Here is a 16,713-nt window from a genome sequence, read left to right as displayed (position 1 = left end):
GAGGCAAAGGACACCTCCCTTCTCTCAGCACCACACATCCTCCTCCTCGGCTGTGATCTGGAAGCTGTCGTGCTTTTTTTTGTCCCTGCTCAGCTCTTTTGGAGTTTTCTTGTGAGTCTCCTCGCACCCACACTGCCAAACCCAATCACCCTTCCTTGCTAAGGGTGACTCACTGTGACGCCCATCAGAAGGGAGGTCTTCGCAGTGATTAGGACACTGCAGGCCGCAGCACTGCCACTAATTCACTCACTGAGGGGTGTCCTGTAAATCGGACGCCTCAGTGGTCCTGTTGTTGCTCTGGAGAGCCAGCCGACGGCCGGTGGCAGCTCAAGGACCAGCTGATGGACTCAGCTGGCTGCCCGGCTGTCTCCACACTCAGCAAAAATGTTAGGACTGTCTTCGTGGCTGGACTTTATATGTGGATAGATTATCTGTCAGAGAAAAGCTCACTTTGGTATGTGTGGTGACAGTATCACAGAGCAGTCTAAGTGCCTGCTAAGCTCTTATTCACTGTGGAGCGGTCACAGTGAAAGGCAAAAGGATGAGATGTACGACCCCGCTTTTCAAACAGTTACAAGTAATCATCTCATTTGATACAGAGAGAAATATGCAAGATGAATTTACATTTATCATAGATGTTTCACTGATTCACTTCATACAAAGTACAAAAAAAAAAAAAAAAATGTGAGGTGACAGTGAAATAAATTTTGTTTGTTGTCCTCAAAGCTTTAAATCCTTTATTTAAACAACACTGAAGGTCTACAGCCATGCTAACAGAGGCCCAGCAGTGCTATGAGCTGAATGCTAAATAGAGCAATAATGATATACTGTGTTCACCATCTGAGTTTAACATGGAAATCTTTGCTAATTAGCGCCAGAGGTGAGGCTGATGTTCACGAGTCATTCGTTTTGAAGGAACTTAGTCATAAACCAAAGTTTTGAACAATACAAATATAAATGTGACCTAATGGTTATTCTGGGTGAAACGCACCAAAGTATCAATAAAGTTTTTATGAATCATCCTCTGGACACCATGGATACCTGAGGGCACGGGGTAATCCAGAGGTTCCTGGTTTGATGTCCGGCTCCTCCAGAGAGCGTAGAAGTGTCCCTCAGCTAGACACTGAACCCATAACTGCTCCTGACACTGTGTTATCAGTGCGTAAATGTGTGTACGTCTGTTTGCAGAACAAATGTGACGACAATTTATCCTCTATAGCTGTCAAGACATCCCATAAGTAACATCAAAATCAGCTAGTTCCAGATTTTTATTTTGATGCGCATAAAATTGCACACACTCCTAAATATCAGTTCTCTAAATGTCTGTTGTGGTTGTTTTCACCAAGTTCCGTGAATAATTATATAATAAAGATTGTCAAAGAACATCCAATCTCACAATGTTAAAGAAAGTGAAAAAAAAAATCCTTTGTCCAGATCTGCCTTAAATTTTAATGGGTTCTTACTTGTCCTTACACCAAGCTTTGAGGAAATCTGTTTCGTAGATTTGATGTTATCCTTCTGACAAACAAACGGACAGCGGCCAAAACATAGCCTCTTTGAACCAGGAATGTCAACCTTGTGGTGGCATTAGAGGAAAAGTCAGGGGATCCCCAAAGTCGGGAGAATTCCTCCATGAATCCAACCAACACTTGTTGTCGAATGGCCAACGCTGCTGCTTTTCCTTTCTGCTGCTCAGGCAGACAGACCTTCTCATGCTGCCAGTCATCCACTTCAGGATAATATCAACCTATGGTGACAGTGTGGGTTTTAATGTTTATGTTCTTGCCTTGTGCAGAGCGACTGAACGACTGCACTCCTGTGGCTTCAGACTCCCTTTGTCGTTCACCTTTGTCTGTGGCGAGGCCTTGACCAGTTTCTGGTTCGGCCAGGTTTGTGGCCCTCGCCCAAGTCACACCACAGGAAAGTCAGCTATTCAGCAGCAGGAGAAGTGTCATCGCTGAGGTTTAACAAATTACACCCTTCACTTGCGGAGAAAGCCGAGCAAGCACTTGGCTGGGAGCGTGTTCCTGGCTGAGGCAAAGGGAAAACTGAGAGTGGAAGAAACACTCCTGAAAGCAAAGTGACACCTGTCTCTTATTCAGCCGAGTCTCTCTGCTGAAAACAGACACTGGTCATTGGTCATAGGAGATAAGAAAGTTCTTGACATACACCAGGGCCCTAATATGATAAACTGTGTCCTTCCTGGAAACCCAGCTCATGTTTGATTTGATAAGATTATTCAGTTTTGTACTTGATGTATAGATCTGTTCTGTGTGGTGAATAGAGCAGTGTACTGCTGCATGTAGCTGCCACAACACCACGAATATATCAGCTGATTTTCTCCCTTTCTTGTGCAGTCCCTCTGGTCTTATGTCCGATTATTTGTTTTTTTGTTTAAGGTTTATTCTTATTCAGGGTTTTTACCCACGGCCATCATAAGGTCAACTGTCCACAGGAAAACTGTTTTGACTTTACCGACTTTTTTTATAGATTGTATTCTGATCAATTGAATGATGCAGAAACTGTTTTTGAATGTATGGTGTCATCTAGTGATTTTGTATCACACATTTGTAAAGTTGAGGGACTCACAGGAGACACAATTCAAAAAGAAGTGTCAAAATTAAAGCAGCAGAGAGACAGGTATGGATTCATTTCTGAATACACTTGATCCTGGATACATTTCCCACGATGCAACTGGATAGTATATTTTCACGAGACTCAGTCGTACTGAACATGACAAATATCTGAAGGTAAAAAATCATTATTCCACTTTCATCAATTTCAAAATGATGTCTTCAGACATTTATGCATATTTCATTTTCATGTTGTTTTTAACTTCTTAATTTCTTGTTAAATGCATTAACTGATGGCATTAGGATGGAGAAAAGGCTAAATAAAAAAAAAAGATCTACATCAATGACATGTTGATTACTGTATATACAAAAAGTAAACAAATCTGCATATTTGGAGACTGCGCACTGCCTATTTTTAAATGAAATATGTCACTTTCAAAGACATGAAAAAAACAATTTTGGTCTGATACATATATGATACATGATATCAGAAAAATAAATAATGAGAATAATTATAATAATAAGAATTCTACTACTACTACTGATAATAATAATACTAATAAAAATAATGATAATAATACTACTACTACTACTACCACTAATAATAATAATAATAATAATAATAATAATAATGTAAGGATATGTTAAAAAGCCACATTAAATATAAAACAACTATAGTAAATGAACTGATTACTGCATATCACAATACAAAAAGTTTGAAAAACTGCATATTTGGAAACTGTGCATTGCTTATTTTTAATACTTTTATTAAAAAATAAGCACTTTTAAACAAATAAAAATGTTTCATTATATTATATATTATATTCATACCTATATGATACAGGCTATTAGAAAATAAATAAATACTACTACTACTACTACTAATAATAATAATAATAATAATACGATTATTAATAAGAATAATGGAAGAATATTATTATAATAAAACAACTACAGTAAATGAGCAGATTACTACAAAAAGTTAAAATAAAGTTATAATAATAATGATTGAATTGCTGAAGTGAGGCGTTGCATTACATCACTGATTTAGGGGACGTTGAATCCATCTTATAAAATGATATCACGCGTTATTTGTTCCCGTGAAAGTGTCAGACGGTCCCTAAGTGTGCAGGCTGGGTAGTTGATGCTGGATCACCGAGCAGCAGCAGCTCCCTCAGTCCGTCGCTGCGGTCCCTCACAGCGGACACACATCCACATCCTCCCCGCGTCCTCGGCTTCTGCTGTGCGGCTCTGAGCTGGAGGCTGAACGGTCCGGAGAGGGCTACGGCGGTGCGGTCATCCGCGGACATGAGGACACCTGATACGGCGGCTTCTTCCGAAAGGCGGACCGGGAACCTCGTCGATTTTCACCGTGCAAAAGGTGTTGATGCAGCGGCAGCAGAAGCAGCAGCACCAGCGGCGGCGGCGTCCACACAAGAGACCCCCGCCTCTGTCACTTCACCACCAGCTAGCCAGCTAACTAGCGTTAGCAGCCTAGCCCACTAGCTAGCGGGCTAACTACCACCGTAGCGGGGCTGTAGGTTCCCCCAGCGCAGGCTTCATCACGGGGTAGCTAAAATGTCAGCGAGTCTTAACGCGTATGTGGGAATATTTTAATATTTTTAAAACTCGTGTTCGCTCCTGAGCGCTTCCTGGCCTTTTATTCACCACCGCTAATATCTTTTTTCTCCCCTGTTAGCCGCCGTTAGCTGGGTAAGTTAGCCGCTTGTTCCCCCCGTTAGCTAGCATCTTTGAATCGACGAAAGAGCTCACACAGACGGGCTCTGTCACAGAATGAACTTGGTATTCAGCGAAGAGACACCGAGACATCGTAGCTCCGCACTGAGCCGGTGGAAAACTACTGGATTCAAGCACAGACATTAACACAGACATATTTTACAACCATTTATTCTTTGTTTTAAGGAGCTATTCGCTTTATGTCTCTTGCTCTTGGAGCAGCTGCACATTCGCTCCTTGTATTTGTACAAATGCAGCCACAGGGGTATGAAGCCCTTGGCTTAAAAAAAACCAAACAGCCACATGGGTAATTGATGAAAGGATCGAACAGGACACGCGCACGAACAGTGTGTTCATCGTGCAGCTTCTGCCTCTCTTGCAGCTGGGGTTTGTCATGGATGCGGACGACAGGAGGATGTTTTACGTGTTGGCTGGAGTTCATCTGGACTTGGATCGTGCTATCGTGCCACAGAAATCAAACATAGAAAGCAGCTTCATTCTGCAGTGTTAGTGCTGCAGGAGATGCCAGCTGACAGGGAGCAGTTCTGTGATGATGGTCGCAGATGCTGCACAGCCCCGTGATACTTTAAGCCTCTGGAAAATATGTTTTGTCATCTTTCTCATGGCCAGAGGATTATGTGTTTTGTGTGTTTTGAGAGAGATTAATTCCGAGGTATTTATTTATTTCTGACCGGACATGTTGTTTGATTGTTTATCATTCAGCCATCACTTGTTAAATGATGCACACGCCTAATGTATGTGAGGCGCGGTAGAAGTGAGCCCGGCGAGATGATGCTACTTGTGATAGGGGGCATGCTGCCAAGGTTGAGAGATAACAACAAAAGGAAAGAGTCTAAAGGGCACCGGCTCCTCTATCCTGACAGAATACTGTCTGCCTAAGTGGCTGTAGTGGGACTCACTGGATGAAGCCTGTGGCTATAAGCCTGCCTTTGGCCGCGTGTCATCAAAACCCTTTTGGTCCAGGAAACAACAGCAACCTCTGAGCTTGCAACAGACAAGCAGAACATCTTTTGACAAAGATTTGGATCTCACAGTTGACATATGATCTTCTATTTTTTGTGGCACTGTCTTTGCAGGGAATTTTAACGAGGAAAGATTGCCTCCCCACATGCAAAAGTTCCTCCAAAAAAAGTCTCCCTCCCCCTGAGATACTTATTTTCCAGGGATGCCGTTGCTACATCCTGGGCTTAGCGCCGCCAAAATAAACACTAACAAGCCAGAGCAGTTTTTCCCCCCCTACAGCAGAATGACAATGGGAGCAGCCAGACCATCTCACCAGCGATGACACTGTACTGTGGAGATTGGTTTGGCTGTGTGAGGCTAGCATGGAGGTTGGGTGTTTAAAATGAATCCAGGAAAAGATCAGATTTTCAGTGAAGTGAAATTTTAGTGAAGGGTTTAGAACAGTTCTTTGGATTTAGTTGTTACCAGTAAACTTTGTTTTTAGTTCTAACTCTTTACCTGTAATCTCCACTTTTCCAGAATCGTCATGACCCTTTTCCTGCTGACCAGTCACTCTTTGTCTGAGGGACATTGGCCCTTTTTGGTTTCTGGACTTATCAACGCAGGGATGAGATAATAAAGTCAACCAGCTGGTGCATGCTGCTACAACAACTCTTGCGGCACTTGTAAACCCACCCCACCCTGCCTCCAGCCCCTCCCTGACGGAAATTAATTTCAACAGTCGAAACATGACCACACCGGCTCTCCTGCCGCTGTCGGGCCGCAGGATACCCACTCTGTCGCCGGGTGCCTCCTCCTTCCCGCACCATAGAGCTACGCTGAGGCTCTCCGAGAAGTTCATCCTCCTCCTCATTCTCAGTGCCTTCATCACCCTATGTTTCGGGGCCTTCTTCTTCCTCCCGGACAATTCCAAACACAAGCGCTTCGACCTGGGCTTGGAGGATGTGCTCATCCCTCATATTGACTCGCCCAAAGAGGGGAAGCATGTGTCTGGACAGGTGGTCATACATGGACAGGGAGGACATGACGAGCACAGGCATAGGTAAGTCCTTAACCATGTCTATATTTTCCTATTTTTTGAGTGTCACATGTTTTTTTTCCCTGAAGAATGACTGAAAGATGACTTATGTGATGATTGAAATGCAGTGAAGAAACATTAAACAAGATTTCTTAAGTATTAGTAATTATTAGGTTTAATCTGTCCAGTTACATCACATACGGACATTTCCTGGAGGCCACGGAGGCAGGTGTAGTGCCTGTCATCGCCTCAGCTGTCTGATGTGACACCTGGGGGCGGAGATGTTTGTGTAGTGATATTCTGAGCATTTACGTACACGTCGCCAAACGTGTTCCTTCCTCAATTCCCTCCATCCTTCTCTTTCTTTTGCCATTTGTGTCTTCGCTGGGTGTAATAGTTTAAATCCATGCATAACAGAGGTTTCTTTATCACTGTAGCTCCTCTGCTGTTGTTTCATCCCACAGGCAGACATGGTGGAACTTGATGAGCTAGAACACACTGGCTGTTTGCAAAGCTTTAGTAGCTGCTTAAACAGGCTTGGATATTACTGCTCGCTCTGAGCCAAGTACTGGTAAAAAAATCTTGGCTGCTGCTTTTACATTTGACATTTGGTTTGTCAAGCTTCTGTGGCTGGTATCCAGCCATCATCAGCTCTTTTTGTTCCCTTTTGTTCCAAATATTATTATGCAATGACCCCAGTTATTTTAAAGGGACTTTCACCACATTGATGTTTAATTACTTACTGAAACCCAACAAATCAGTTATGGAAGGTACATTTTTATTTTGCAATGCCCGAAGAAAATATGAACCTCATACTCGCGAATCAGGAAGTCTGTGTTTCATTGTAATTATGGTTATTTGTGTAAAAACTGTCAAATTGTTCAACTAAAACTGTTGAACGTTATTATTTAGCTTTGAAATAATTGTGATTTGAATGTCAAGCTCTGTGGGTTTTCAGAGCCTCTGGGCTCTTGAAGGATTCAAATGTCTAATCACATAAGCAGCATTGTTTGTTTGGCATACTTGTATGAGTTCTGTTTTTTTTTTCTTGACCAAAGACTGATGTCTGAAATTAAAATACACAAAATGCCAAACAGTAGGTGGAAAGGATAATTTTAGAGGCAGGGTCCCCTCCATGCTTGTGAAGAAGGTCATTAGATTTTACTGAGTGCTGGGCAAGATGTTAAAAGCAATTTCTCAAACACTTTCACAGTTGGGACCATTGAGTGTTGCCTCCTCATCCCCTGTGGTGCTGTTTCATTTTTCCATCATGTAAGCCCTCTAGAGCTTGGGATGCTGCCTGCTTGAAAAAACGTAATTATTATTGTCCAGCGACACGAGACATGACTTGAGCAAAACGTGACTGGGATATATTTTATGGCCCCTTTTCTCCTCTTGGTGTTTTACTTTTCATTAAATCCCAGTCAATCCGTGTCAATGCAAATTTGTATTGTTCGCGGCTAATGCATCTGTAAGTGTTTATCAGTAGGTTTTTGCTCATAGGCGACCCTCAGGGTACAGCAACAGATAGCAGAAGGTATTTTTTTTCCTTGTGATGAACTGAATCGTCTCTACCAGACTGAATCTGACTCATCCTATTGTCACTTTTATATTTTTAAATGGAAATTGCAGCCAAAGCTCACATCCTTGGGACGTAAAGCCATGGTTATTATGAAATTTAGCCTTCAAAATTAAAAATGGCTTCAGTCTCCAAGAATGTAACAAGACATACATTGAGTATTATGGACTGAACGGGCTTAAAATCTCTTTAAATTTGTTTCATGCTTATGTAAATCATCCAAAATGATCCCTGTGCGTTTAACCTCACATAATCATTCATGTGACATTATGATTTTTATTTTTTTTCTGCTTACAGCAGCTTATGGAAATATGTTCCTGTCGGTGTCTGGTATGGCTGCCTCAGCTGATCTTAAAATCATAATTGTGCGCTCCAGAGGACGACGGTTCAAACAGCCTGTGGAAAATGAGGCATGCTAGCATTTAAAGAGACCCTCAGGAGCATAAGGCAGAAGTGTAATAATAATTTCACCTTTACTTTATTTGGCCACAGAAAAGCCCACAGAAACAGCTCTGTGTTCACAAGTTCACCCTGTTAATAGTCTTATGAAAGCCTCTGAGAGAGCAAAGGTTAATATTCTGTTAGCCATGGGGTAATCCAGTTGTAGTGCATTTTTTAGATATTGACTGTAGTTCAAAATGCCTGAAAATATGGGTAAAGATCTGGCAGTTTGGCTGTACTAAATGATATTCCCAGTTTGTAGCTGGCAGTGTTTTTGTTGTGCTATGAAATTGTTTTGGGGGAACACTGAGGAAACATTTTGTCACCAGAATGTGATGACTCACTAAGAGGGTAATACTACCAATCATGTCCTATTGTATTAACATATTTCATTTATGTTATTTAGATATCATAAATACTATCAGTGTTTCCCCTACCATTATATTAGGGGGGCGCCCCACCCCCCAACGGCACCCCCCGCCCCCCCCTGGAAGGTCAAGTTCATTTTTAAAAATTTTTTAATATAGTGCCAGATCTCAACATAAGTCATTTAAGGTTACCTTTCCTATAAAACAGGTCTATAGCTTGCTCTTTTATTAAACAAACTAAATGGCCTTATGTTATTTATCTTATTTACACGACGGCATGTCATTTCTGTCTCTACATGGTCGCGCGTTTAGATTTCTCCTCTGCTCTCTATATCGCGCACGGCGCAGTTCCATCCCGATGCGCACACACGCACACACAGACACGTGCGCGCACACACACACACTGACACGTGCGCACAAACACAGGTGAGCACACTCCCACCAGCGGACAGAGAGCATCCATCGGAAAACATGTCGCATCAACCACCTGAAAAGCAGATAAAAATATCTGTGTTTTAAACGCTCCCAGGGTGGTGAAGATGGCAACACTCACTCTCCTGCGAGTAGCAGCCGGAGTAGCTCTCCTGCTCCCGGTCCAAGTACAGAAAAGAGCCAAAGTGTTGCACGCCCTGCCCCAGACAAGCATCAGTCCAGTCACCACCGGATGACAGGTTTTGACCCAGCTTGGCTGTCAGAGGGGAAATACTCCCCCTGGCTGTACAAGACTGATCTTGGTAAGTAAGTAAGGGCCCGTCCACACGTAACCTGGATTGCCTGAATCTGGAAAGAAATGTTGTCGGATCTGCCCCCCCCCCCCACAAAAGCTGTAAACCTAGGGGAAACACTGACTATTATAGTGATTATAAAACAATTTCTGCTTAAGCTTGAATAGACATTAGCTGTTTTCAGACATGAACTCTTTTCCTGCTGTAATCTCACATGGGCTCACTCTGACGTTTTCTGGATATTTTACTTGGAAGGGGGGTGCTGGCAGGAAAGGTTCCAGAAATTATCCAGAGCCACTGACTTTACATACATACAGACAATACAGTTGTATTGTATAAAATGTGCGGACTTCAGTGCAGGTGTAAAAGCAGCTATTCCGTCATTCTGTTTCCTATCAAGCTCCTTGAGATCAGATTTACAACAAGGAAAAATGTTCTTCTGCTCTGTGACATTATATTTCTGCCCTGCTTGACATATTACTCTGTGTTGTAATGATATCCAAAGATCCAGCAGATGGATTGTTGGTTAAACTGTTTTTTCTATATTCTTGTGGGGCTGACCAACTTTGGCAGGCACATTTTAAACAGACACTGCAAACAGCACACCATCAAAACTCACAAGTACAAGATCTGTGACTCCTGAACACAAATTTCTAGTTTTTGATGGAAAAGTCAAACCTTTAAACAAAAGATTAGGGTCAGCTCCTTGGAACCAATATTTCCCCACTCATTTCTAATGTTCCAGCCAGCCATGTAGATAGTTTCCGTTTTTTGGAAGGTTTTAAGATGTCCATTGCTGAGGGTGCCAATCCAACACAATGAAGGTTTATATGCGTTGGGGGAAAAAAGTCCAGGATAATCCTCAGACCTTCGTGCCAGCCATCCTTATTGAAATCAATTTTCTACTCAAGTATTACTGCCAACTGAGAATTTCTGCTCTCAAGGCGGTCTGTTAGAGTGAGTACTGGAAAGTGATCTTTCCATATAGAGATTATTACTACAGACGAGTGTCATTTCTTGTGCATCTCCGCCTGCTGGGGTGACAACAGGCGTCTTGGCAAAAGTGTTCTCGACATCTCATGAATCCTAAAATTGTCAGTATTTTTTGATGCTATGAGGGATGAGTGGGAATATGTACAATAAGTTTGATATGCAAGACGTGATTGTGATGCGACAACACTGGAGCAATTCAGTAGAATCGTGTGATTTGAACATCCATTGTTGAACTGTTTCACTGAATGTGACTGAGGAGTAACAGCAGGCGAGTTTATGATATCCATTCAGTCAAAGTCACAGGAGTTCCTCCTGTGTCCTGAAGCATATCTACATTTTTTTCAAGTTGGATGATGCATCTCTAAAGTAGTGATCGTGGTGTGGAGCTGCGGTACTGAGGTCCCGTCGCTGCACACGCTTGACCAATTGCAAGGCAGTCTCAGGTGTCAATCATGACGTTTGACCCTGAACATTTTTATGTAATGTGTACTTTTACCTTTTAGTTTCGTCCATGTCCCATCTCCTAACATGGAGGAGGCGGGGTTCATGACTTGCATTGCATTGCAGCCACCAGGGGGCAATAAGAAAGAGGATTTGGCTTCGCTTTATTGGAGCCGTCATGGCGTCCATCTGTATATACAGTTTATGCTTTTAACTATTTGCTTAATGGTAACTGGAGATTTGTGCGACCATTTGTACCATTCGATTACTGCAACCTTCAATGGTCTGCGTTTCTACTGTGTGTGAAGTAAATGTGTATAGAGAGACTCATACGTTGACTTCATATGATCTTTCAGTTTACACCTTACTAGATGAATTGAGAGAAAACACCTTTGGATTTCTGTTTGGGGTACAACAAATCACTTGGGTGTAATACTCTGTCAATCCCAACCCACTGAGGCCGTCACGTATCCCACTTTGGCTGTTTTGGTTTCCCTCAAATCATCGTAGTAGCCAGTAGCCAGGAGCAGTGCACTTCATCTGAGGGAGGCAAGTGGACGTGTTAACTGAGGCAGTGACATTTCAGCAGCAGAATTGCCATGGGGAGGATACAGTGACAATATGGAGGCCAGGAAAAAACCCGTCTTCTTCTTATTTGATCTGACATGTGGACATCATGCATGGTATTTAGTAATAGGTATGGACTGAATACAACAGAGGTAGCAGAGCTAAACACAAATAAGAAAAGCCTGCTGTGTGTAGTAAGACTATGGGATGATTTGATATCATTATACAGACCCTCCAGCAACTCGCAGAATTTCTTTTGGATTATTATGAGTTGTGACCTGAAATATCTGATTTCACAGCTGCTTTTCTAAAAAAAACTGATGCATGTTGCAAAGCTTTGAGGCATTTTTTTTTAAAGCTTTCACATCATTTAAACATTTTATTTATTTTAGACTTTATATACTTAACCCTAACTTTTCTTAATGTGATGGCTTATTATTGGAATCACTGCATGTACTGAAACGTTTTCTCTCTATCTCTTCATTATCCTTTACACTTATCCGACACTAACGTTTCCTTGAACCCTGCATATTTAATCCACCGCATCATGATTCTTTCAGCTCTGCCAGTAGATCTGGTTCTAACAACCTCTGTCATGGTGATTTTGTTTGGTATGTTGTTGTGTCTCAGCTGTTCTCAGAGTGTGTTTTGAGGAAGAAAAGTGTTTGTCAATTGACTTTGTCGACCTTTGCGTGTGTGATTGCATTTCACCATAAAACTATATTCCCCTGCTTTCATGCAGACAATCACGGAGTCGCCTTGCATTGCATTGATTATTTTATGTGATGCTCAATGCATTTGCCTGGAGCTGAAATGATGGTGATAAACCCATTAGTTGATATTCAGAGACATTACTGAATTTCTCTCTTTTCAATCATTTTAACCTGGATATCTTTGTATTTTTTACTGCTTGTTGACAAAGCTACTGGCAGATGTCGGATTGTGCAGTGAGAAATTCTGATAACAGCATTTCATTGTCTAAACGCATGATTTAAAAAAAAGGAATTGTTTCATTGATAATGAAAATAAGCTAAAGCTGCAATCCTACATTTGCCTTGTTAGAAAATATTTTTATAATAATATCAATTTAAACATTATCACACAGCCCTAAATGGCAGTTTGTCTGACATTACAAATCACTGTATGAAAGATTGTTTCTGTTGTGTTAGAGGCATCTCTATTTGGAATTGATATTGGTCTGTGTTAGTCTGTCCATGTTTGGAAATTGAAACGCGAACGTTCATGCTGGGTCCTCGTCAGTATCCAGTAGCTTCGACAGTCTCGCCATCTGCCACCCAAACTAACCCGTGTTTGGCTGTATGCTTGTGTTTTTTAGTGAACATCCAGTCATTAGTTAGAGCAGTGTTCTCTTGTGGAAGATTCATATCTGGGTTTTGTTAGGACAGTGCTTTGTCCCACATTAATTCTGTCACCATCAAGAGGGGAATATGCAGTTGTGTTGTAATTAAAAATTTCTCTGCCGTGCAACTTCATTTGCAGATCAGGGATTTGGCACAGCACTAATGTACCAGTGTCAGGATTCTGCATCATCTTCACAGCTGATGGAAAAAAACTGCCTCTTGCAGTTAAGGGATTGCTCAAGGCAATATCCTGTTTCCTAAATTATTATTTTGCCCCATGTTCCAGTAAATAACCTTTTTACCAGGGGCATCAGCACGCATGAACTGCTCATTCACTCCACCAAGGAGGTTATGTTTTAACCCCTGTCTGTCCATTTGTTTGTTTGTTTTGTCAGCAGGATTACACAAAAACTACTTGACGGATTACCACTTAACTTGATGGAAGGAAGGGACATGGGTCAAGAATGAACCCATTAAATTTTGGGATAGATCCTTTAGATCTCACTTCCTTTACATTACGAGATTGACATTTTTAGACATTTTTCCCAGGAAATGATTCATGAATCTAGATGAAAATAATCGGGCATCTTTAGATGACTATCTAAGAATGTGTACAATTTGGTACAGACTATTCCCATCTCCTTCTTACCTAAACCTTTTAATTATCCAAGACAAAACAATTGTACAAAAGTGTCACTCTAGTCGTCGGACCCCTCACATCTTATGCCCACAAGGCATCCAACACCTTGGTGATGGGGAATAAAGTTTCTGTGACAGGGTTGTCGTGGTAGTCAGTGCAACAAATATATTTAAATACTCTTTATTTTTTTTAATTTAATGTAAAAGATCTCAATGAGCGCTCCACATATACTGAGCTGATTTGTGTCTTTTCTTGTAAAATGTTTGGTGTAATCGGTAACACCGAGTTTATTACCTGGTGGGAAAATGTCCACACTGTGGCATCCCTACTCTGTGAATGCTCAGATTACATGCAACTTGATGACTAATTAAACAAATGGTTCTGAGCTGTGTGACATTGGATATTAGAAAAGACAGTTAATAGATATTTTCAAAACAAAAGGTGGTGGCCCTTTGGCATTAAACATTTTTGAAAGTGAGCAATTTCATTGAAAAAGATGAGCGGAGCTTTTTATGACGACACCTAAAGCCATCATATAAATGAGCTTCTGTGCATCCATCGCTGTTGTCACAAACAGTACTGTACGTATCTGCTTCAGTATTCCTCTCCATTTTATTAGGGGTTATTAAGGGTTAGAGTTCCTGCTGTTTTAACCCAGGTTCTGTCTGTGTACATGTTGGTGATGAGTCATGTAACAGCCAAAGGTAGAGGAAAAGACCAGCACAACCTTTTCAGACAGCCTCCTCATTTATAATTGAGTTTATTGCTATGGCTGCAAGTAACCTGGTTGCACAACTTATTGCCTTGCCAGTTATTGTTAGAGTTGCAGGGCCATAACTTTGCTTTTTGCGCTCTGATATGGTCATAAATCAGCGTCACAGCCCCCGGATCACATTTAAAGCCCGGGCCAACATCAAAGTGCACTTATTTATCATATTTAGTCTGATCTTAGATATAATTTCTGTGTCTTCACGGTTCATTTGCCTGTCAGCCTCAAAGAAGATCTGGGTTGGTGCAAGTGTTTTGGTCTGGTGTATGCAAGAACCTCAGAGCTAATAAAGGTGGTTGTACGTGCAGCTCACACACACACACACAGAGACACAGAGACGCAGACACGCAGACACACACACACTGTCAAGCTAGCTCAGCCAGGAAAGAATACTAAGGCTCTGCAGTTGGTGAATCGGGTACATGACACCATCCATTCTGGTTTGTACATTCAAAAGGGATAAAGGTGTTTCATTTCGGCCTCTGTTGTGAAGAGTGAAAGGAGGAGTCACTGACATTAAAAAGGGCTTTTCACACATCCATCAAAAGTGTTTTGAATTTTACATCAAAAGGTCCACGAGGCTGAATGTATCAAGCGTGAGGTTGGATTCATGTGAACCTAAATGATTCTTTAAGGGATAACATCACTTTAGCTTTTTCCCATCTCCACGATTGCTGTTTTTTTTTGTTACCCGAGACATATGATGCAGGGGAAAAAGTGATCTGTCTGTCCATCCATCCAACCGTGATCATTTATTTTCTGTGGAAGAACTTTAAAACACTTCATGAAACTTAACAATTATGTAAGTGGTATCTTTTGATATTTTGGATTTTGTGTAATTTTTTCTGTTCAATGGCAAACTTTGACTTTACCAAATGCAGAGCAAGGTTTTCTTTTACTCCAGAAATGTTAGTTATTTTAATCAAGTGTAAGAAATAAACATACAATGTATATTTCCCCCCTGTGCTGGTAAATCAGAAAATATATTGCCCGTTTTTGCTGTTGTACCAGCCAGCTCGAATTTTCAAAGAGCAGAGACCCACAAAATGATGTCTGGTCGTTGCCCAAGTGGCTGGCACAGTTCTCTAAATTTACAGCTCGAAAACAATGACTTGGCATGAGGTCGTTTTTTTGTTGGTATTTTTGAAAAGTCATGTTCACTGCAGGAGTGTGAGAATAGGAGCCAGTTTGCTGATTTCCATATTTTTTTTTTTGAAAAGACATCATTTTTAACAAAATGCCCACTAATTATAACTTGTTGGTAATTAAACATTATAATTATACAAGAATTGTGTAATTTCAGATGTGACCTTCTGAACAAACACATTGTCCACTTAAATTGCAAAGTGTGGATGGCATGTTAAAGAGCTTGTCATTCTTGCTGGTTAAAGATCATTTTATACATTAGTGATTATCATTGATTTATAATAACGTATATAGAAAGTTGATACATGTTTAACATTTACAGCATTAAGTGGAATTCTAAGGCCATTGATGAATATACGAGGTCTAACAACATGTGTCTAACAACGTTTCAAATTCCACTTTACTTAGTTTAATGGCAAAAAATCGCTGCGTCAGTTGCATAGTTCAAAATGGTTTAATTTAGTCTTACTTAAGTAACCATGGATGTCTTTTAGACCTAACATGCAACAAACCAAGCACAGTGCCATCGCACGTTCCCTTTGAAAACAGATGTGCTTGCAACTTGGATCAGGCCCCATAAGTAAAAGAAGTAATATAGGAAAAACCCACGTCCACTGATGTCTTCTTCTTGTTTTACTGGTCCTTATTACTGTGGCTATTAAAACTGGTTATCAATACAGAACAGATATCAATACAAGCAGAATAAAACATATAAAATTCATCTGTTAGATCAATGCTCATAGTAATTTTGTGAATACTCTACCTAATTAATTTGTCTGTCGGGAGATTTCATCTGGTACAGTTGGTATCAGAGTGAACAGGCTGCAGAATGAGGAGCGAACTTCCATCAGACTTAATCTCCTCATTAACACCGCTGCTTTTTTCAAAATCTGATTTGAAGTGTATGTGTGTGCGTCTCATTTCCGGTCTTCATCTCTCTGGTTTTGTCTCTATCTTTGTTATGTGATCATGATGTTGTTGTCTCTGCAGAAAACAGCTGCAGCCTCTCAGATTGGCTAAAGAGGTGTGTGTGTTTTGTTTGTGTGTGTGTTTGTGTGTTTTTGTGTGTGTGATCAGTTCAAAAATAAAAAACAGTATAATTTATTTCTTAACGACATTTTCACAATATTTAACAGGCGGGCTTCCACTGCAAAATGGACGTAGCTGAAACCCTATAATTGATATTAGATGTCAGTGATGGTAAAAATGCTAGTTGCAGCTTCACAGATACTTGGATGACATCTTTAGATTTCTTATTTTGCATAACCAACAATCCAAAACCCACAGATACTCAGTTTACAGTGAAACTTTGTTGTTGGGTTATTACCATCCCCAGGGAGGTCAGGTTTTCGCTTATGTCCATTTGTCGGT

The 16,713-nt window shown here is 41.0% G+C and overlaps 1 protein-coding gene across 1 annotated transcript in view; it reads left to right on the top strand.

Annotated features, from left to right (window-relative positions):
- Positions 1-3,699: 3,699 nt before the first annotated feature.
- The window catches only part of man1a2 (mannosidase, alpha, class 1A, member 2), a 118,089-nt gene continuing 105,075 nt past the window's right edge, over positions 3,700-16,713 (top strand). Inside the window, exons 1-2 of the mRNA XM_035174039.2 lie at positions 3,700-3,954; positions 5,814-6,336. Coding sequence (XP_035029930.1) covers positions 6,023-6,336 — 314 coding nt within the window. The 5' untranslated portion in view covers positions 3,700-3,954; positions 5,814-6,022. The remainder of the gene's footprint in view (positions 3,955-5,813; positions 6,337-16,713) is intronic.

Source organism: Hippoglossus stenolepis, chromosome 13 (genome assembly GCF_022539355.2).
Source record: "Hippoglossus stenolepis isolate QCI-W04-F060 chromosome 13, HSTE1.2, whole genome shotgun sequence".
Lineage (NCBI taxonomy): Eukaryota > Metazoa > Chordata > Actinopteri > Pleuronectiformes > Pleuronectidae > Hippoglossus > Hippoglossus stenolepis.
Note: the sequence above shows the minus strand (reverse complement) of the source record. Positions and strands in the feature narration are given on the sequence as shown.